Here is a 22,979-nt window from a genome sequence, read left to right as displayed (position 1 = left end):
ATCTCAACATCAAGTTTTCAGAGGGGACTGTGTGAATCAGGCTTTCATGGTCGAATTGCTGCAAAGAAATCACTACTAAAGGACACCAAAAAAAAGAAGAGACCAGCTTCGGCCAAGAAACACGAGCAATGGACGTTAGACCAGTGGAAATTTGTCCTTTGGTCTGGAGTCCAAATTGGAAATGTTTGGTTCCAACCGCCGTGTCTTTGTGAGACACGGTGTGGGTGAACGGATGATCTCTGCATGTGTAGTTCCCACCGTAAAGCATGGAGGAGGAGGTGTGATGGTGTGGGGGTGCTTTGCTGTTGACACTGCCTGTGATTTATTTAGAATTCAAGGCACACTTAACCAGCATGGCTACCACAGCATTCTGCAGCGATACGCCATCCCATCTGGTTTGGGCTTAGTGGGACTATCATTTGTTTTTCAACAGGAGAGTAATGGAGTGCTGCATCAGATGACCTGGCCTCCAAAATCCCCCGACCTCAACCCAATTGAGATGGTTTGGGATGAGTCGGACGGCAGAGTGAAGGAAAAGCAGCCAACAAGTGCTCAGCATATTTGGGAACTCCTTTTAGACTGTTGGAAAAACACTCCAAGTGAAGCTGGTTGAGAGAATGCCAAGAGTGTGCAAAGCTGTCATCAAGGCAAAGGGCGGCTATTTGTTTTTTGGTTACTACATGATTCCAAATGTATTATTTCATAGTTTTGATGTCTTCACAATTATTCTACAATGTAGAAAATAGTAAAAAATAAAGAAAAACCCTTAAATGAGTAGGTGTGTCCAAACTTTTGACTGATACTGTAAATTGGGGGTAAAAAAAAGAAGCTTATTTGTATCCTATTTTTCCCAAACTTTCTGGTAGACAACTTTCAGGTAGACATATATACTACTCACACACTTTGTTTGTATTGCATATTTGAAATATTTACCAGAATCATTTTGATTAACCTTCTATTACAGATTAATTTTAACATTTGTATTTGCATACCAAATTAACAAAATAGCAAAATCATGATTTTTAACCTGATTTTCAAAACCTTTACAGTGAATTTAGAGAAATATAATTTATATTGTTCTCTGTAAAATGTTCAATGTTGGTTGTATGAATCTGATTGATTGAATTACTTATGCATTTAATTAATCATGTTGTTAGATGTTTAGATTATAATTTGACCTATCTTTATTTAGGCAAAATAGGATGTAAATGGAGGACTCATCATGGATATAACCTGTTTTAGCATGGACATTGCCATTGAGGTCTTCCACCACTTAAAAGTAGTCAACTGGGTGGGGATTCCTATAGGTTGAGAGTGATCAGCCAATGATCAGAGAGCATTGTCTTCTTCAAATTTGGTTGTCTATGGCTTGTAAACGAAAGAATAAGGTAATATCCAGGAGGCAAGACCACGATTTATACCAGGACATTGGTCCCAAGATCCAGACCCAGTGAGTTGAGACCATGACATGTTAAAGACCAGATGTATGTGGTCCTGAGTGGTCTCAAGACCAAGACCACTAGATTAAGAGTCCATGGGCCCTTTCTTCAAATGCAAGAAACTCAAGTAGAGTAAACCTGAGTACAGTACAGTACAGTAGAGCACAGTACAGTACCATGCCGTACAGTATAGCACATTATAGATGTCTACGTTTTGGCTAAATAGATGTTTGGGCTCTTGGATGGTTGGAGCCCCTCTGGTGGCTATGTATCTCACTTAATACTCTACACTTTTTCCTGAAGTGTGCACTTGGCCCACATGGTGGTCCTCTGTAGCTCAGTTAGTAGAGCATGGATTGTGCAACTTTAAAATGGAGATAGCCTCAATGGTGCTGCCCGTGCTGTCACAGACGCCATAATGGCACAGATACAAAGATGAGACCTCTATACATCTCTATGGTGTTAATTGTTTCTGTTGTGACCATTTCGGTTTGTACAATTTTGACTTATTTTGGATCTCCATAGCTAACATATCACTTTCTATTTTTCATTTGGACAGATTTACATCCCAGCAAAACATATATTTTAGTCCCAAAACCATACTTTACATATTTCTTGATATATTAGATGTTAGTAGTGATACTTCTTAAAAATATATGAAGATTTATTGACTTACGCCCAAATTTTCTCCAAAATGTTTGCAGACAGACTACTCACCATGTTGCCATGCTGGAGAGGGGTGCAATCCCATCACCTGGTGATATTTGTAGGGTTGTAGTTTAAGGCACATTCATTCTACAGTCCATACGTAAAAATGTATGCGCACATGACTGTAAGTCACTTTGGATAAAAGCATCTGCTAAATGGCATATTATTTTAAAGTGTGTGTTTCGGTAGTACATTTTAGTCAGAGTGACATCAAAAGTTGGGACAGCATTTTTAAGAGAAAGATATTTAAAAATAAACAAAACTACTTATTAGATCAGTATCTTTCATGTAATAATAGAACGACTAAAGATGTTCTAGTGAAATAATAGTGTTAAAAAATGACAAAAATCATTAATTGCTTTATTTTCAAACATGACAGCCACCTCTCAATAGTAATAGGTGTATAAACAATGATTTGTACTATAATAATTTAACAATATGTTTGTTATTACCTTGGATGGAATTAGAACATATCATGATGTAAATAAATGTCTTAAGATTGGAGATATAACTGTTTTTTAAAATTGTTTTTTTGGGGTGGGACTGTAATTTGCACCACTTCTGTAGAATCACCCATATCTCATGTCGTTGTCTTAACCACCAACAAATCTCCTGTATGTCTGAGTAAATCTTCCAATGTACTTACTCCGCAAAACCGAAATGTGCATGTTCATAAGGCTGAAACGTTAGTGTTGCAGATAGAAATGTAATTTATAGAGCAGACATGATAGATTATGGTCCATGACAAAGAATATTATCTGTTCATCATGATGTATTTCTATCTGGACTTTCTTCAATGTTTCAACCTCTGGAATAAGGACCTGTATTGAGAAAGCGTCTCAGAGTTGGAGTGCTGATCTAGGATCAGTTTAGCATTTTACGTCATAATAAATTTGATTATTTGGACAGGAGTGACCTGATCCTAGATCAGCTATTATACTCTGAGATGCTTGATACATATGGCCCCTGGTTTCTCTTTGTTTGAGCGACTCAAACTAAAGCAGGATGGAGAATAGATTGAGTTTCTTTTTAATACCTTTTACCTAGAAATCGTTTCTGGAATCACAAAGCTTAAAACCAAACGTGTTACTTGGCTGTAAGGTTCCTTCCTCCTTCCAAGAAGTTCCAAGTTCTAAGTTCCAAGTGGTGATTGGTTACTCATTGGGTTAAGAGTGAAGTTGAGGGGCAACACCCTATTGTGATGATGATAATATTCATAAAGGGTTTCAACAGGGTTGTGTTTGAGCAAGATGGATAAACCATGACCTAAGTCGTATAGTCAATATTGATGGGTGAAAACTCAACCCAGACGAAAATCATTTTATTGTTTTGTGAGATCAAAGAGAGATTTCACACTGAAAATACTTATTAGTCGAGGCACACCCAATAAGGTTGTTATGCTTCATAAACAATGGATCTGCAGTTACATGTATAGCCCTATTCACCAGTTACAGGGCGAGAACATGCTCAACTCAACCTCTTAGGTAAATATATCAAAGGGCCCTTGGAGCCAACAATCCATCACATCAGAAATGGGGAAAAAGGAGCCAGCACGAGCACCCACTTAGATATAAGTTGAAATTAAAGCTTTGTTTGAATTTTCTTTCAGTCATAACAACATGTCAAGTTTTTATACAGAGCTAACTTAGCAGTAGCTGCATTAAGGATATTAGCCAACAATGCACAGACAACCAAGTATACCATGACAGTAAATTGTGTATGAAACTCTCCCAGTTTCCTTTAGGACATCCTCCTAGGATATTAGACATAAATGTATGACCTGTGACAAGACAAGTAAAACTGTATGACTATTCTTAGGACCTTAACATACATACATCTTCACTTTACGCCATGTCTGATTGTGCTGGTGGAGGGTGGAAAAGTATGCCCCCTTCAGTGCGTGTGTGTATGTGTAGCAGCCACAATACCCTGATTGTACTTAAACACGGCTAAGCTCGTTACAGCCTGCAGCAATAAACATTCCTAACTTCCTCGTCAGCCATGTCCAAGTACAGCAAAACGTTGTCAAGGGAGTCACACAGACACACACGCATGTACCGGCACACATCTCACTGGGTCAATGCAAGAACGTCCTATACAGCAATGTATTTTATTTTATACACATTTTATCACTCCCATTGATATAGCCTGTTGGTAAGGAATCCAGATATGTAAACATTCAATCTGTTCTTAAGTCATAATGATTAAGATATAAGTAACTGACTGTAAAGTGAGTTTATTTATTCATACTATAAGCACAAGTCAGTATTGTAAACTGTTTATAAACTGCTTATAACACCTTTACAAACCCTTTATAAACCCTTAGGGACATTAATGTAAAGTGTTACCAACAGGTCAGTTATAGTAGAAGACATCAAGAATCCAGTAACAGTGAGATTCAATCAGACATTTGCTCACATTTTACCAGTTGAATAAAAATGTGGTCTTTCTTTCAACTTATAACTGAACATGTCTGACCAAATGTGGTCTTACTTTCAACTTATAACTGACCAAAAAACAACATTCACAGTTGGTTATGGAATGTTTTCAAACTGAAAGCATTGGACACATAGCTACTCGCATGTACAGAAATAACTTCTATTCAACAGATAAAAGGCTATAAAAGCAGTGTAACAATGGACAAATCTTTGAATGAACTATATGCTAAACTTGTCTTACCAATGACCACTTGCATTGGGAGTAAGTGAGTCTCAAAAAACAGCTAGCATGCTTTGACAAAGACAGTTAGATGATACAAAACACAAATACAACAACAATGAAAATCAAGTGTTTCATTTCGCTGGGCGTTCCAACATTCAGTCCTAAATGTATCCAGACTCCAGAGAGTTTTCTGGCTGGATTTCCCAAGCAAGGGTCAGTCAGTCTCTATTGTTTCCCGATCAAAGTTCCAACAAACAAACACAGTTTTCTGTTTCTTGACTTGTTTGTTGATCGTTCTCCCTTTGGCTCTGAGTAGTTAAAAGTCACCCTTTAGGCACTGATCTAGGATCAGTTTTACCCTCCCAAAACAAACACAAATTGACCCTAGATCAGTGACTATAGGGGCAACTTTATCAGTGTATAGGGCTCTCAACCAGAGTTTTTTGTTTTATTTTGTTTGGTCATTATACTTTTTCAGTCTCCCGGGTTCCACACCACGGTTGCTGTGGTTACTGCATGATGACGTCGTCTGGCTCGATGTTGAACAGCTGGGAGCCTGTTCATGAGTGACGTTGTAACGTTTACAGAATGTTCTGATAGAAATGTATCGTGAATACAGTACTCCTGGTCATTGTCATCATGGTTACTGGGTTACTGCATAATGACATCAGGCTGGATGTTGAAGAGCAGGTCGTCATTACCCCTCCTGACCTCCAGCAGCAGGGCTGTCTCCTCTGTGAGCGCCCCCTGTAGGTCAGCTGTGGTCAGCAGAGGACGACCGTTCAGCTTCACGATGATGTCACCGTCTCTGATACCACCTCTATGTGGAGAAAGGAGGATGAGGGGAAAAACATATTATTTTGAGATGGGAAAGGCTATAGTGCAAAGAGAGACACTGGGGTAAACATATAACAAGCATGAAAGGGAGTGATAAAGAAAACCAAGAGATGTAATGAAATAGTCTACGCTAAATTTCCATACAAACTCATCTTGACCCTTCTCAGGGAAACTATGCTATTTGCACAGTGTATGGTAGTTTTGACAGAGGCCACCTACTTCTGTGCAGGAGAATGAGGCACCACTTCATGGACGTAGATCCCACTAGTGACATCAGGGAAGTCTGGGTTCTGCTGCTTCAGCTCCTCAACCAGCCTACACAAGATGAGTTAGAAATGTCTGTTTTAGTTTAACACAGTATTATTGGTAACTGTAATATTGCACAGTGTCATGCTTGTATAAGACTTACGCTGGGGTGATGGTGAGCATCCTTATTCCAATGAACCGTTTCTTCAATGATCTCACTTCTTTAAAATAAAAAACAATAATTTGCCTTTAATATACATAACAATACATAATTTGCCTTTGTTGAATTATAATGTGATCATACTAGTAGCTAATAGCTGTCTGTCTATCTCAGACATAGCTACCTTTGCTCTGCTTGTCCATTTATTAGTTGAGGAAGAGTTTTATCCTATCATAGAGGAGGGGCGGGCCTACCTTTGCTCTGCTTGTCCATTGATTCCTTGAGGAAGCGTGTGATCCTATCAGAAGGGATGGCGAAGGAGATCCCAGCAGCCACTTTCAGAGTGTTGATGCCAATCACCTCCCCGTCCTGGTGGCAGTCAGACAAACAACTTAACAGAGTGTTATGTATAGGAACTGGATCACTACTGATACCGATCACCTCCCCGTCCTGATGGCAGACAATACAGGTTGACAGGTTATTAGGGGTTTAGAACAGGGCTGGCTCCATTGAATTAAATAGAACACTAGAATGGACATTGACATCCTGGTAACGTGACCAAAAAGATGGCCATCTTGGTCAGGGATACTTTCATACTTGTGTATTCAAAAGCTCTATGGCTGTCTCACAACTGCTTCTACTCAATATTATCACAGTGAAGATTGGGAAAAAGTGGGGGCTGACATAACACTTACCAAGTTAACAAGAGGTCCGCCTGAATTTCCATACTGAGAAAATATCAAAACAATGAATCAATCAATTATTCAGTCAATCAATGAGATGTGTATGTATTTGTCTGTGTATTTGATCTCCATGATCATAAATGTCCTCTTCTAAAATGTAAAAACAGACAGCTAGACAGCCTTATGAGTTGGTTATAAGTGGAGTCTGCTATAATTGCCCTTTAAATAAAGTTAAGCTAAATTGTATTGAATTGATTGTCTCACGTTGATGATGGCGTCCGTCTGTATATAGTCCATGTCAGAGTCTCTGATGCCCAGCTCCTTCCCGTCTCTCTGTGCAGTGCTCACGATCCCTGTGGTAACCGTGTTCTGGAGCGCGAAGGGGCTGCCAATGGCAACCACAAACTCACCAGGTCTAAGGTCAGCCGAGTGGCCTAGCAACAGCACCGGGAGCTTTTTCTGAGAGGGAGGAAGGGGATAGAGAGAGAGAGAGGGGAGAGGGAGAGAGGGAGGGGGAGATGGAGAGTGGGGGGAGAGCAAGCGAAAGAGAGGGTGAGAGGGGTGGAGATGGAAAGGGAAAGGCGGAAGGGAGGATAGAGGGCCGGAGAGAAGAGTTACATTTCCTGATTTGGCCTCGTTTTTCATCTTGGCCATTAAGAAATACAGCGGCCATGACTGAAGCCAAACGAGATTTGTCTGGGGGGGTTTCATTTGGGTGTCTTTGTGTGTGTGCTCGCGCGTGGCAAGCGTTTGTACATTCAGTACACAGTTACAGTCCCTCACCCTTCCAGATAACTTGTGTCTTGAAGTCGCCTAGGCTAGCTAACTTCTTTCGCCAATTAGTTTCAGCTGGCTGGTGTGCAACCTTGGCAAAGTTGGTTTGACATTGGATAGAGAGCCTATCTCTGGGGCTAGTTAGGGACTGTCAATAAATTACACAACGTAATTGGGACAATATTTTCATGTTGCACATCTTTCAGTTGTCTCATTAAATGCTTTCAATATTTGTATATTAATTATCCTATTTAAACTTTGTAGTACATTTTGACACTAGAATAAATGTTTCTGACTCATATCGATGTGATTAATCCTATCACAAACAGGATATGACATTAGTCATAACTATTTGTGCCCTCAGACATTCATGACATCCATCAAATAGCTATTCAACTCACTAACGTCCAGGAATTCCCCCAGCTTTTTTATTTTCTTTGATGTTTCTTTGTTCCTATTCCCCTTGTTTTTAACAGTAAGGCCTTCTTATTGTGGAATACAATACAGCTATTATGTGAACCAGAACATAGTATTCATATTGGATTTGGAATTTCAGTGTATTTCCTGAATTGACTGGAATTTAAATGGAATTGACCCAAATCCTAATCCACTCCTCTCACCAGTGGGTTGACTTTGATGGTGGCGATGTCGGACTTCTTGTCGATGTCCTTGATGGTTGCTTCGTAGATATCACCATTGTGCATCTGGACCTTGAGCTGCTGACGCCCCGATACAGGCGTGGTGCTGGAGACTACATGGGCGTTGGTCACTATCAAACCTGTGTCTGACATCACAAAGCCCGACCCGCTGGACAGAGGGACGTTCCGGCCGAACAGAGGGTGCCTGGGGGTCAAGAGGTCAATATAGAGGTCAAAAGAGGTCAAGATAGAAAGTCTATCATTTCTAGCTCTAACAACAAGACGAGAGTTTGCTTTGATGTGTTTTGTGTTTATTGAGAGATGACATAAGATCTACACTGTTGTGAAGTTACTACCAGTAAGTTATACGTGATAAATGTGATTATTTTGGTTCAACCACCATGAGCTTTTTCTTCAACAAGTGAATGGGTATTACACATACTTTACAGACACAACACACACTGTAGTACGACATAAATATGTGTCTGAGTCTGCCTACACAAACACACTGTACCTGAGGAAGAGTTCGATGTGGACCACAGCCGGAGCAATCTTCTCAACCACGTCAGCTATGAAGTTAAACTTGTACCTGGGACTGGTGGGGTGTGAAGTACCTATACTAGCAGGAAGAATTACTCATGTTAATAATATAACACAGCCACTCCTCTACACCATCACCACTCTAACAATAGTACTATAGCTTCTTAACATGTTACCTGCAACCTTATGTGCAGAAAAAAATATATTGGAAACACTTTACTTAACCATCCACATATAATTATGTATAACTTGTTATAAGCATTTATGAGCCTTTATAATGTTGTATAACACTTTTATTAAATGCACTGCTTAAAAGTGGTAACAAAGTAACTGGGGCCAGGAGTGTTTTCAGGTTTGATCAAGTGGTCAGGAAAAACTTGACTTTAAAAATAGCCACAAGAACAGCAACAACAACAACAACATCAACTGAGTGCAGGTTGTTCTTAGGTGAACTTCCTTTGCAATACCCTGCAATACTTTTTTCTATACTCCACCCCTTCCTACATGAAACCTCAGTCATTTGGTCTAAAAACAGCTGGGTAGTTTCGCCGGGCTGCGCTCCTTCAGGGCCATGAAAGAGCCTTAGTGGCGTGTGCGTGAGTGTATGTGTGTGTGGTGTGGCGTGCTGCAGTAAACTGATGTTAATTACGGTCAGTTATTTCCAGCACATGGCGGTCTGCTCCGCCGGCTGGCGTTCGTTCTCCTCAGCTGACCGTGGTTTCCTATGACCAGACTGCCTTGGCTATGTGTGTGTGTGTGTGTGTGTATGTGCATGCATGTATGCGTGAGTATGTGTGTGTGATCGCCTTTGCTCGTATAAACAATCAGTTTACACAGCTGATTTTAGAGTGCAAACAACACACCCTGTCCTGGAACTAGCCAGCAGTGTACTAGAGACCTAAATATGAAAAGCATGATGTCCATTATGTTACTCCTATGTATCTCATGCAGTGTTAGCAGGGCCAGGAGTTTTTCCTGCACAGATGACCTGTTCAGGAAAAACTTTCTATAGCTAGGGTCCATAGTTTTACTTAATCAGGTCACATGGTCAGGGAAGACCTCCTGGCTCTACATGTTAGACTCTACATGGCTCTACATCTGTCTCTACATTTTAGAACTACAGTGGCTTGCGAAAGTATTCCCCCCCCTTGGCATTTTTCCTATGCTTGGCACATCTAGTCACTGGGATTTTTGCCCATTCTTCAAGGCAAAACTGCTCCAGCTCCTTCAAGTTGGATGGGTTCTGCTGGGATGGTATCTCGGGGTGATGAGAGGTGTTGGGTTTGCGCCAGACATAGCGTTTTCCTTGATGGCCAAAAAGCTCAATTTTAGTCTCATCTGACCAGAGTACCTTCTTCCATATGTTTGGGTAGTCTCCCACATGCCTTTTGGCGAACACCAAACGTGTTTGCTTAAGAAATGGCTTTTTTCTGGCCACTCTTTTGTAAAGCCCAGCTCTGTGGAGTGTACGGCTTAAAGTGGTCCTATGGACAGATACTCCAATCTCCGCTGTGGAGCTTTGCAGCTCCTTCAGGGTTATCTTTGGTCTCTTTGTTGCCTCTATGATTAATGCCCTCCTTGCCTGGTCTGTGAGTTTTGGTGGGCGGTCCTCTCTTGGCAGGTTTGTTGTGGTGCCATATTCTTTCCCTTTTTTAATAATGGATTTAATGGTGCTCAAAGGGATGTTCAAAGATTCGGATATTTTTTTATAACCCAACCCTGATCTGTGCTTCTCCACAACTTTGTCCCAGACCTGTTTGGAGAGCTCTTTGGTCTTCATGGTGCCGCTTGCTTGGTGGTGCCCCTTGCTTAGTAGTGTTGAAGACTCTGGGGCCTTTCAGAACAGGTGTATATATACTGAGATCATGTGACAGATCATGTGACACTTAGATTGCACACAGGTGGACTTTATTTAACTAATTATGTGACTTCTGAAGGTAATTGGTTGCACCAGATCTTATTTAGGGGCTCCATAGCAAAAGGGGTGAATACATACAGTTGAAGTCGGACGTTTACATACACCTTAGCCAAATACATTTAAACTCAGTTTTTCACAATTCCTGACATTTAATCCTAGTAAAAATTCCCTGTCTTAGGCCAGTTAGGATCACCACTTTATTTTAAGAATGTGAAATGTCAGAATAATAGTAGAGAGAATGATTTATTTCAGCTTTTATTTCATTCATCACATTCCTAGTGGGTCAGAAGTTTACATACACTCAATTAGTATTTGGTAGCATTGCCTTTAAATTGTTTAACTTGGGTCAAACATTTCGGGTAGCCTTCCACAAGCTTCCCACAATAAGTTGGGTGAATTTTGGCCCATTCCTCCTGACAGAGCTGGTGTAACTGAGTCAGGTTTGTAGGCCTCCTTGCGCGCACACGCTTTTTCAGTTCTGCCCACACATTTTCTATATGATTGAGGTCAGGGCTTTGTGATGGCCACTCCAATACCTTGACTTTGTTGTCCTTAAGCCATTTTGCAACAACTTTGGAAGTATGTTTGGGGTCATTGTCCATTTGGAAGACCCATTTGCGACCAAGCTTTAACATCCTGACTGATGTCTTGAGATTTTGCTTCATTATATCCACATAATTTTCCTTCCTCATGATGCCATCTATTTTGTGAAGTGCACCAGTCCCTCCTGCAGCACAGCACCCCCACAGCATGATACTGCCACCCCCGTGCTTCACGGTTGGGATGGTGTTCTTCGGCTTGCAAGGTACCCCCTTTTTCCTTCAAACATAACGATGGTCATTATGGCCAAACAGTTCTATTTTTGTTTCATCAGACCAGAGGACATTTCTCCAAAAAATACGATCTTTGTCCCCATGTGCAGTTGCAAACCGTAGTCTGGCTTTTTTATGGGGGTTTTGGAGCAGTGGCTTCTTCCTTGCTGAGCGGCCTTTCAGGTTATGTTGATATAGGACTCGTTTTACTGTGGATATAGATACTTTTGTACCTGTTTCCTTCAGCATCATCACAAGGTCCTTTGCTGTTGTTAGGGGATTGATTGGCTGTGTGGTCCCATGGTGTTTATACTTGGGTACTATTGTTTGTACAGATGAATGTGGTACCTTCAGGCGTTTGGAAATTGCTCCCAAGGATGAACCAGACTTGTGGAGGTCTACAATGCTTTTTCTGAGGTCTTGGCTGATTTATTTTGATTTTCCCATGATGTCAAGCAAAGAGGCACTGAATTTGAAGGTAGGCCTTGAAATACATCCACAGGTAAACCTCCAATTGACTCAAATGATGTCAATTAGCCTATCAGAAACTTCTAAAGCCATGACATCATTTTCTGGAATTTTCCAAGCTGTTTAAAGGCAGAGTCAACTTAATGTATGTAATCTTCTGACCCACTGGAATTGTGATACAGTGAATTATAAGTGAAATAATATGTCTGTAAATAATTGTTGTAAAAATTACTTGTGTCATGTACAAAGTAAATGTCCTAACCGACTTGCCAAAACTATAGTTTGTTAACAAGAAATTTGTGGAGTGGTTGAAAAACAAGTTTTAATGACTCCAACCTAAGTGTATGTAAACTTCCGACTTCAACTGTATGCACGCACCACTTTTCCATTATTTATTTTTTAGAATTTTTTGAAACAAGTTATTTTTTTCATTTCACTTGACCAATTTGGACTATTTTGTGTATGTCCATTACATGGAATCCAAATAAAAATCCATTTAAATTACAGGTTGTAATGCAACAAAATAGGGAAAACAAGGCAAGGCACTGTATTCCCAACACATCCTATCCATTTGCTAATCAAATATTTGGCTATGGTCATCCTCCTAACCAATCGGAAATTGTTGGCTATGGGAGTCTAGAATTAAACATGCAAGCAAAGGGGAATCTCAGAAGAGCATATTTCAGCACTAGGCTACAAAATGGCCCTCTTCGGTTGGCTAACCAAGCATTAGAAAACCAAACCAGTGGATGGCACAATCTTGGCAGTAACCATGGAAAAACCCTACTCAGCCATTATTCTAGCCTGCTCCCAGATTTGTTTGTGCTGTCTTGCCAACAATAACCATATGAGTTGGCAAAACAGTACAAACAAATCTGGGACTGCAGCTACTATTATCCTGAGTGGTGGCCAATAAGCTTTGAGATAACTCTGGAAAATGTGGCTTTGGATCGAAGAACAGATACTAAACATGTGCTTAGCCTGAAGGCCAGCCCATCCTAATGATAATGGCAGGATCATTTTAGGTTTAGTCTAAAGTGGTAGTTGGCCTATCTGACATAACTCAAGGATGACTTGTGTGCAAATACACATGTTGTAAGTTGAATGGATTCATATGATGATATAGTATTAGACTGATTGATAAGCTGTAGAGAGTTACATCCTCTACCCCCAAGTCACAAGACTCCTGAACAGCTAATCAAATGGCTACAAATGGTTTATTATCTATGCATGGTCACTTTACCTCTACCTACATTACCTCAATTACCTCGACTAACCTGTGCCCCCGCACATTGACTCCGTACAAGTACCCCCTGTATATAGCCTCGTTACTGTTATTCTATTGTTGCTCTTATTATTTTTTTTTTATTTGTTTTTTTTTTTCAGATTATTTAGAAAATACTTTCCTTGCAAAAGTATTCATCCCCCTTGCCGTTTTCCCTATTTTGTTGCATTACAACCTGTAATTTAAATGGATTTTTATTTGGATTTCAAGTAATGGACATTCACAAAATAGTCCAAATTGGTGAAGTGGACTGAAAAAAATTACTTGTTAAAAAAAAATCTTTTAAAAAAATAACGGAAAAGTGGTGCGTGCATATGTATTCACCCCCTTTGCTATGAAGCCCCTAAATAAGATCTGGTGCAACCAATTACCTTCAGAAGTCACATAATTAGTTAAATAAAGTCCACCTGTGTGCAATCTAAGTGTCACATAATCTGTCACATGATCTCAGTATATATACACCGGTTCTGAAAGGCCCCAGAGTCTGCAACACTACTAAGCAAGGGGAACCACCAAGAAAGCGGCACCATGAAGACCAAAGAGCTCTCCAAACATGTCAGGAACAAAGTTGTGGAGAAGTACAGATCAGGGTTGGGTTATAAAAAAAATATCTGAAACTTTGAACATCCCACGGAGCACCATTAAATCCATTATTAAAAAATTTAAAGAATATGGCACCACAACAAACCTGCCAAGAGAGGGCCACCCACCAAAACTCACGGACCAGGCAAGGAGGGCATTAATCAGAGAGGCAACAAGGAGACCAAAGATAACCCTGAAGGAGCTGCAAAGCTCCACAGCGGAGATTGGAGTATCTGTCCATAAGACCACTTTAAGCCGTACACTCCACAGAGCTGGGCTTTACGGAAGAGTGGCCAGAAAAAAGCCATTGCTTAAATAAAAAAATAAGCAAACACGTTTGGTGTTCGCCAAAAGGCATGTGGGAGACTCCCCAAACATATGGAAGAAGGTACTCTGTTCAGATTAGACAAAAATTGAGCTTTTTGGCCATCAAGAAAAACGCTATGTCTGGCACAAACCCAACACCTCTCATCACCCCGAGAACACCATCCCAGTGAAGCATATTGGTGGCAGCATCATGCTGTGGGGATGCTTTTCATCGGCAGGGACTGGGAAACTGGTCAGAATTGAAGTTATGATGGATGGCGCTAAATACAGGGAAATTCTTGAGGGAAACCAGTTTCAGTTTTCCAGAGATTTGAGTCTGGGACGGAGTTTCACCTTCCAGCAAGACAATGACCCTAAGCATACTGCTAAAGCAACACTTGAGTGGTTTAAGGGGAAACATTTAAATGTATTGGAATGGCCTAGTCAAAGCCCAGACCTCAATCCAATTGAGAATATGTGGTATGATGGTATGACTTAAAGATTGCTGTACTCCAGCGGAACCCATCCAACTTGAAGGAGCTGGAGCAGTTTTGCCTTGAAGAATGGGCAAAAATCCCAGTGGCTAGATGTGCCAAGCTTATAGAGACATACCCCAAGAGACTTGCAGCTGTAATTGCTGCAAAAGGTGGCTCTACAAAGTATTGACTTTTGGGGGGTGAATAGTTATGCACACTCAAGTTTTCTGTTTTTTTGTCTTATTTCTTGTTTGTTTCACAATAAAACATATTTTGCATCTTCAAAGTGGTAGGCATGTTGTGTAAATCAAATGATACAAACCCCCCCAAAATCCATTTTAATTCCAGATTGTAAGGCAACAAAATAGGAAAAATGCGAAGGGGGGTGAATACTTCTGCAAGCCACTGTATTTTTCTTTAAACTGTATTGTTGGTTAAGGGATTGTAAGTAAGCATTTCACTGTAAGGTCTACACCTGTTGTATTCGGCGCATGTGACAAATACAATTTGATTTGATTTGAATGAATAAGTAAGAGTGAGTAATTCTGATCTTTTGCCCAATTATTATGGTTGATCAAAAGATAAATTAGTGGAAAAAGATCAGAATTGGCCTGCCTGTGTAAACACAGCCATATAGACTGAGAAGCACTCCACACTGCCCTTTCCCACCTGGACAAAAGGAACACCTATGTGAGAAGGCTGTTCATTGACCACAGCTCAGCGTTCAACACCATAGTGCCCACAAAGCTCATCACTAAGCTAAGGACCCTGGGACTAAACACCTCGCTCTGCAACTGGATCCTGGACTTCCTGACAGGCCGCCCCCAGGTGGTAAGGGTAGGCAACAACACATCTGCCACGCTGATCCTCAACAGTGGGGCCCCTCAGGGGTGCGTGCTTAGTCCCCTCCTGTACTCCCTGTTCACCCACGACTGCGTGGCCAAGCACGACTCCAACATCATCATTAAGTTTGCTGACGACACAACAGTGGTAGCCTGATCACAGACAACGATGAGACAGCCTATAGGGAGGAGGTCAGAGACCTGGCAGTGTGGTGCCAGGACAACAACCTCTCCCTCAATGTGAGCAAGACAAAGGAGCTGATCGCGGACTACAGGAAAAGGAGGGCCAAACAGGCCCCCATTAACATCGACGGGGCTGTAGTGGAGTGGGTCGAGAGTTTCAAGTTCTTTGGTGTCCACATCACCAATTAACTATCATGGTCCAAACACACCAAGACAGTCGTGAAGAGGGCACAACAACACCTTTTCCCCCTCAGGAGACTGAAAAGATTTGGCATGGGTCCCCAGATCCTCAAAAAGTTATACAGCTGCACCATCGAGAGTATCCTGACCGGTTGCATCACCGTTTGGTACAGCAACTGCTCGGCATCCGACCGTAAGGCGCTGCAGAGGGTAGTGCGTATGGCCAAGTACATCACTGGGGTCAAGCTTCCTGCCATCCAGGACCTATAAACTAGGCGGTGTCAGAGGAAGGCCCCAGAAATTGTCAAAGACTCCAGTCACCCAAGTCATAGACTGTTCTTTTTGCTACCACACGGCAAGAGTACCGGAGCGCCAAGTCTAGGTCCAAAAGGCTCCTTAACAGCTTCTACCCACAAGCCATAAGACTGCTGAACAATTAAATGGCCACCCGGACTATTTACATTGAACCACCCACCCCCCCCATTTGTTTTTACACTGCTGCTGCTCGCTGTTTATTATCTATGCATAGTCACTTTACCCCTACCTACATGTACAAATTACCTCGACTAACCTGTACCGTCGCACATTGACGCAGTACCGGTACCCCCTGTATATAGCCTCGTTATTGTTATTTTATTGTGTTTTATTTTTTACTTTAGTTTATTTAGTAAACATTTTCTTAACTCTATTTCTTGAACTGCATTGTTGGTTAAGGGCATGTAAGTAAGCATTTCACGGTAAGGTCTACACCTGTTGTATTTGGCGCATGTGACAAATACAATTTGATTTGATTTTTATTGAAGTGAGAGGTAAGTGAGATCTGAGAAGTAAAAACAAAATGTAAAACGGTACTCCTCTCCTAGTATTACTTCTAGATAGCCCTACTCCTACTCCTAACTCAACAATACCACACTTTAATACAGCAATGGCAATGATAAGTTTAGTTAAAGGAAACTTGAGTAATTGGTCAATTATTGGAGAAATTAAGATACAATGCCACCAATCACAATCTTTCTGTGTGAGGTCTCTATTTATAGAATCTATATGGTGGTACATTCTTTATACAGAAAACGTTCTGAATGGAAACCAAGGCAACTGCCACCTTTGGGCAGGAAATGCCTATAACCTCCTGAGACCCAGCAATTCACAATTTGCAAATGTTATGATAAGTGTGTCTAATTGTGTAATTATCATTTTTGTGAGTTTGATATTCAAATTGTTTCTATAGGTAAATATCTCAGGAATAGTTTGGTGTGGTTACAGATCAGTCCCAGCTAGCACATAACGTTTTGAGAACTATATGTTTCTTAGAGCTTGGTGAGAGCGTGGTTGTCCTATCGTTGTATTGCATTCAACCTTCCCACAACGTTCTGGGAATAGTGCAGGATAGTCTCTTGGCTTTGGAACATTCTCAGCACATTTAAGGAACTTTACAAAATAACGTTATTTTCTTAATATTTTATTACTTTAACAGAACGTTTCATAAAAGTTCAAAAATTGTTACGTTAAACTGAAGTTTTGGTAATGTTCTAGGAATGTTCTCCAACTCCTTTGACATTGGGAATGTTCTCAAATAGTTCATAGAACATTAAGAAACAACGTTCTTCTGTGGGAATTTCAATACTTCATGGTTCTATTGAAAGTAACATTCTCAAATTGTTCAGAGAACTATTGAAACAATGTCTTTCTGTGGGAATTTCAATGCGTTAACATAACGTTTCATACAGGTTTCCTCATGGTTCTATTTAAAGTCATGTTCACAAATAGTTCAGAGAATGTTAAGAAACAACATTCTTCTGTGGGGATTTCAGTACTTCAGCATAACGTTTCCTACAGGTTTCCTCATCGTTCTATTTAAAGTAATGTTCTCAGAACATTTAGAGAACATTAAGAAACAACGTTCTTCTGTGGGAAATCAGTACTTCAGCATAACGTTTTCTGCAGGTTTCCTCAATGTTATATTTAAAGTCATGTTCTCAGAACATTAAGAAAACTTTCCATAAAACCCACAAGAAAACATTAGTAACGTTCTAAGAATGTTATTTAAAAACATATACATTCCGTTCTCAGCGTCAACAAAATTCTCTCTATCCTCTATCTTGTTAAGTGTGTTCAGGTGTGTTGGCCGCACCCACTAAGTGGCCACACCTGATCTTAACGAGTGCTTGTTTCCTTTGAAATGGAGCCTGTTTGAAAATACTAAAATGAACAGCTTTGTATACAGTGCCTTCGGAAAGTATTCAGACCCCTTGACTTTTTCCACATTTTGTTACATTACAGCATTAATCTAAAATGGATTAACTAAATACAAATCCTCAGCAATCTACACACAATACCCCATAATGACAAAGCGAAAACAGGTTTTTAGAAATATTTGCTAATTTATTTTATTTTGTTAAACAGAAATACCTTATTTACATAAGTATTCAGACCCTTTGCTATGAGACTCGAAATTGAGCTCAGGTGCATCCTGTTTCCATTGATCATCCTTGAGATGATTTTACAACTTGATTGGAGTCCACCTGTGATAACTTCAGTTGATTGGACATGATTTGGAAAGTGCATGTCAGAGCAAAAACCAAGCCATTAGGTCGAAGGAATTGTCCGTAGAGCTTCGAGACAGGATTGTGTCGAGGCACAGATCTGGGGAAGGGTACCAAAACATTTCTGCAGCATTGAAGGTCCCCAAGAACACAGTGGCCTCCATCATTCTTAAATGGAAGAAGTTTGGAACCACCAAGACTCTTCCTAGAGCTGGCCGCCCGGCCAAACTGAGCAATCGGGGGAGAAGGGCCTTGGTCAGGGAGGTGACCAAGAACCTGATGGTCACTCTGACCGAGCTCTAGAGTTCCGCTGTTGAGATGGTAGAACCCAGAAGGACAACCATCTCTGCAGCACTCCACCAATCAGGCCTTTACGGTAGAGTGGCCAGACGGAAGCCACTCCTCAGTAAAAGGCACATGACAGCCCGCTTGGAGTTTGCCAAAAGGCACCTAAAGACTCTCAGACCATGAGAAACAAGATTCTCTGGTCTGATGAAACCAAGATTGAACTCTTTGGCCTGAATGCCAAGCGTCACGTCTGGAGGAAACCTGGCACCATCTCTACGGTGAAGCACGGTGGTGGCAGCATCATGCTGTGGGGATGTTTTTCAGCAACAGGGACTGGGAGACTAGTCAGGATTGAGGAAAAGATTAATGGAGCAAAGTACAGGGAGATCCATGATGAAAACCTGCTCCAGAGCGCTCAGGACCTCAGACTGGGGCAAAGGTTCACCTTCCAACAGAACAACTATCCTAAGCACACAGCCAAGACAACGCAGGAGTGGCTTTGGGACAAGTCTCTGAATGTCCTTGAGTGGCCCAGCCAGAGCCCGGACTTGAACCCGATCGAACATCTCTGGAGAGACCTGAAAATAGCTGTGCAGCAACGCTCCCCATCCAACCTGACAGAATTTGAGAGGATCTGCAAAGAAGAATGGGAGAAACTCCCCAAAAACAGGTGTGCCAAGCTTGTAGCGTCATCACCAAGAAGACTCGAGGCTGTAATCGCTGCCAAAGGTATTGAGTAAAGGGTCTGAATACTTATGTAAATGTCATTTTTCAGTTGTTGTTTTTTATCAATTAGCAAAATATTCTAAAAACCTGTTTTTGCTTTGTCATTATGGGGTATTGTGTGTAGATTGATGAGGTAAAAAAACAATTTAATCAATTTTAGAATAAGGCTGTAACCTAGCAAAATAAGGAAAAAGTTAAGGTGTCTGAATACTTTCCAAAGGCACTGTAAGTAAAAAAAAAATATGGAATGCTAGCTCCATCCTGGTGGCGCAGTGGACTAATTCCATGGATAGAGAACAGAAGATAATAGTGTTCGAATCTCACTGATGCTGTGCCACAATAAAAAAGAAATGTGTTTGCATGATTAATGCCTAAGGAAATGAATTTCCATGTGTCCTATCTGTGCTTGGAGTTCAGAACAGTTAACCTAAGCTAGCAGTCTTATTAAACGTCTTATTTTAACATTCAGTGTAAGTTTTAAGGAAGTTATTCAAAAACCTCCAAATAACCTTTACATTTCGTTCAAAACATTCACAACATTTTGAGAATGTTCTCAGAACGTTATTTAATTACCTTCAAATAATCTATAATTTTCGTTCTCAGAACGTTAATAAAAACTTTCAGGGAACCATAGTAAAACGTTCTCAGAACATCCCTGCAACCTAAAAATTAACATTCCTAGAACAAGATACATTTTCACTTCCGTTCTCAGAACATTTTAAAAACTTTCAAATTTACCAGTCAAGAAACATATGGCTTCGTTCCCAGAACCAATGGGAAAACCAAAAACGTACATTGCCACCACTTCTAAGGAACCAAATGTGCTAGCTATAATTTTTTCACATTAAATAAGAGCTAAATAAGAGCTTGTAATAAATGTCCTCTGTAGTGGACATCAGGATGTGCTAACTAGGTCACCCCAAACACTTTTTTTTTGCTGGGTATCAGGAGGATAAATGGACACAGGAAATGCAAAAAAAAACTAGACAGGAAAACAAACATTACATTCTGACAAGTGAACTCAGTCATTCAGTGGCTGGTCATTAGTTTTAACATGTGAGACTATAGGGAGTCTGGCTGAGAATAAGATGGTGATGGGTTATTTCCTATGCACAGATCTAGGATCAGCTTTCACTCCCCCAATCTAAAACTAAACGATTTGGAGGAGAAACACAAAACTGGCCTCAGGTCAGTGTCTAGGGGCAAAGTTTTTCCTATTCCAATGGGAACCATAATGGGCTTGTAGGGGTTAACTTTAATGACCTAGACAGTCTACTGGCTTCCCCTTCTGACAAAGGAGGGGTTTAAGGGTTGTTCATTATATTCCGCTAGCCTACACTATGTATATGTCTCAAATGGCACCCTATTCCCTATATAGTGCACTACTTTATACCAGAGCCCATGGGCCGTAGCCAAAAATTCAGCATTGAGTCCAGAAAAAAGTAGTGCACTCTAGGCAAGAGTGCACTATATGTAAACATAATTTCTTACCAATTCTCCATCCATGTCTATTGCATGAAGTGCTACTGTGTATGCAGCCTATACATTTCTGCTATTACTGATGTTGAACTACAGTATACCTATATGTTGCAACTGTTTTGTTGCTGTTATTGTTGTTGTTGTTTTCTTTTTAGACACAAATGACTTACCTTTGTTATGGTTGATTTCGCATGGTCCCTTCTTGACAGAGTTGATGGTGGGCAGGCCCTGCTGCAGAGCCTTCCTACTCTGCACCTTCAGCTGACATACGTTCCCATAGGTATTACCATCACTGCCGCAGACTTTGTGACCCAATTTGCACTGACAAAACCCCTTGGCTAGCCGCTTTCCGGCCGGGTGCTTGCATTCGAGTCCATCACCGCAGGGTAGGTCATCTTTGCGCCCGCATGGGTCGCTTTCTCCCTGGGCGCAAACCAGGCAGCAGTTGCATCGGTCTGGAACGTACCCCATCGCGCAGCTAGGGCTGGGGCAAGTGCTCACCTCGCACCGCTCTGGGCATTTTGGTTTGGGCTCAGCTCCGACGAAGTTCACGATATAGTAAAGAACGGTAGCAAACAGTAGGATCTGCATCGTTTGCGATCAAGTGCAGTGGAGATATGAGAAAATAAAAACAAAAAAAGAATTACAAATAATGTTATGCTAAGTATTTACACGGTCATGTTCGTCGTAAAACGGTCGCCGGTAATTTGGGATTGAACGACGCGCAACGCTCCACACTTTTACGCATCACTTTCACGGGACTGTTGAGACAAAGTTAGGCGTGCAGGGCAGACATTCGGGGTTTTCTTACCACTGAAAAGTTCTCAACTCATATGCAGTCCTTTCTTGATCCAGATTAAATGGGAAACGTTATCCTAAAGGAGTGGAAACTCATCCCAAATATGCCGTAATTGTGCGTCTAATCGATGCACTGGCTGGCGCTATTAGTTATATTTGCAATGACCACCAATGAGTCTCAGTACAGCAGTGCGGTGCCTTTTCTTTTTTCAGGTTTTTGAAGATCCCATATCATTCGCTTGCGTCTGGTCTGGCTCTGCCCCTCCAAAGCTCATGTGATCTTGCCTAGACATCTTGTCACAAGAGGACCACAATGGAAATAAATCCCAGACTTTATTGTGTGTTATCTTCGATGATTTTATTCGTTTTTTTATTATGTGTGCTTGTTTTTAAAGTAGCTTTAAAAACTTAGCTCCGCAAAGGAGGAGGTCTTTGACAATAATAACGCGACCCCAGGAAGCAGAGAGTTGGACCCCCTTGACCCCGCATAACTGTTCAGTGTACTCTTTATCATATCTAGCATGAAGGTTGTCATCAAACCTTGAGATGCATGACTTGGAAACTTACTTTGTTGTCAGTAGCAACACTGCCTGGACAATATTATACTGGGAGCCGAAAAGGTGTCGAAATGTTGATGTAAATAATTGGGTTGCTGTTAAACAACATAAGCATCAATGCAGCTAGTGACTGATCTGACACATTTCTAGTTTTGTCCATTTCAAAACATTAAGTAATCCATTCTTCAGGCTGGATGTGAATGAGTGCATGGTTCCGTCCCACATGGCACCCTATTCCCTATATAGCAGACTACTTTTAGCAGACTATGGGCCCTATGTGCCATTTGAGAAACATGTAGTACCATCTTTTTATAAGCACCCCTTTTAAGGACAATTTAAGGTGACCAGCCAGTACCGACATAATGGCAGATGTGGTTCTGTTTTTAGCACATACTTTTTTCTCTCTCTCTCTCTCTCTCTCTCTCTCTCTCTCTCTCTCTCTCTCTCTCTCTCTCTCTCTCTCTCTCTCTCTCTCTCTCTCTCTCTCTCTCTCTCTCTCTCTCTCTCTCTCTCTCTCTCTCTCTCTCTCTCTCTCTCTCTCTCTCTCTCTCTCTCTCTCTCTCTCTCTCTCTCACTCTCTCTCACTCTCTCTCTCCTGCTTTCTTTCTTTCTCTCTCTCTACTTGCCAAGGGGAATGGGCATAACATGTTTAGAGCTAATACATGTTTGTTATGGTAGAGAAGTGAGTGTGTTCACCAAGTCATATGGGATGCATCCCAAATGGCACCCTATCCCCTATCCCCTATGGGCCCTGGTCAAAAGTAGTGCACTATATAGGGAATAGGGTGCCATTTGGGACGCATACATATTTCACCAACAGTGGGTATGTTTATTTGAAAACTCAATGTCA

General features: G+C 41.1%; 1 protein-coding gene across 2 annotated transcripts; it reads right to left on the bottom strand.

Moving 5' to 3' along the window:
• Positions 1-3,711: 3,711 nt before the first annotated feature.
• On the bottom strand, positions 3,712-21,848 carry LOC121571303 (serine protease HTRA3). 2 transcript variants are annotated; one of them, XM_041882700.2, is made up of 9 exons: positions 20,945-21,848; positions 8,661-8,760; positions 8,129-8,351; positions 6,999-7,193; positions 6,747-6,779; positions 6,306-6,420; positions 6,055-6,112; positions 5,865-5,960; positions 3,712-5,628 (listed from the first exon to the last, which is right to left on the bottom strand). In XM_041882700.2, the coding sequence occupies exons 1-9, from the start codon at positions 21,363-21,365 to the stop codon at positions 5,460-5,462; spliced, it is 1,410 nt and encodes a 469-aa protein (XP_041738634.1). In that variant the 5' UTR covers positions 21,366-21,848; the 3' UTR covers positions 3,712-5,459. The 2 variants fall into 2 exon arrangements, with proteins under 2 accessions (XP_041738634.1, XP_041738635.1); XM_041882701.2 differs by having other exon boundaries at positions 8,661-8,765; positions 20,945-21,029.
• Positions 21,849-22,979: the final 1,131 nt, after the last annotated feature.

The sequence above is a fragment of the Coregonus clupeaformis genome, chromosome 8 (genome assembly GCF_020615455.1).
Source record: "Coregonus clupeaformis isolate EN_2021a chromosome 8, ASM2061545v1, whole genome shotgun sequence".
Taxonomy (NCBI): domain Eukaryota; kingdom Metazoa; phylum Chordata; class Actinopteri; order Salmoniformes; family Salmonidae; genus Coregonus; species Coregonus clupeaformis.
Note: the sequence above shows the minus strand (reverse complement) of the source record. Positions and strands in the feature narration are given on the sequence as shown.

Coding starts and splice junctions, on each gene's coding strand:
- LOC121571303 (XM_041882700.2), bottom strand. CDS start 21,365: ATGCAGATCCTACTGTTTGCTACCGTTCTTTACTATATCGTGAACTTC. Junction 6,421..6,746: donor GCGGACCTCTTGTTAACTTG/GTAAGTGTTATG, acceptor GACTGCCACCAG/GACGGGGAGGTGATTGGCAT. Junction 5,629..5,864: donor CCTCATTCTCCTGCACAGAA/GTAGGTGGCCTC, acceptor TTCTCCACATAG/AGGTGGTATCAGAGACGGTG.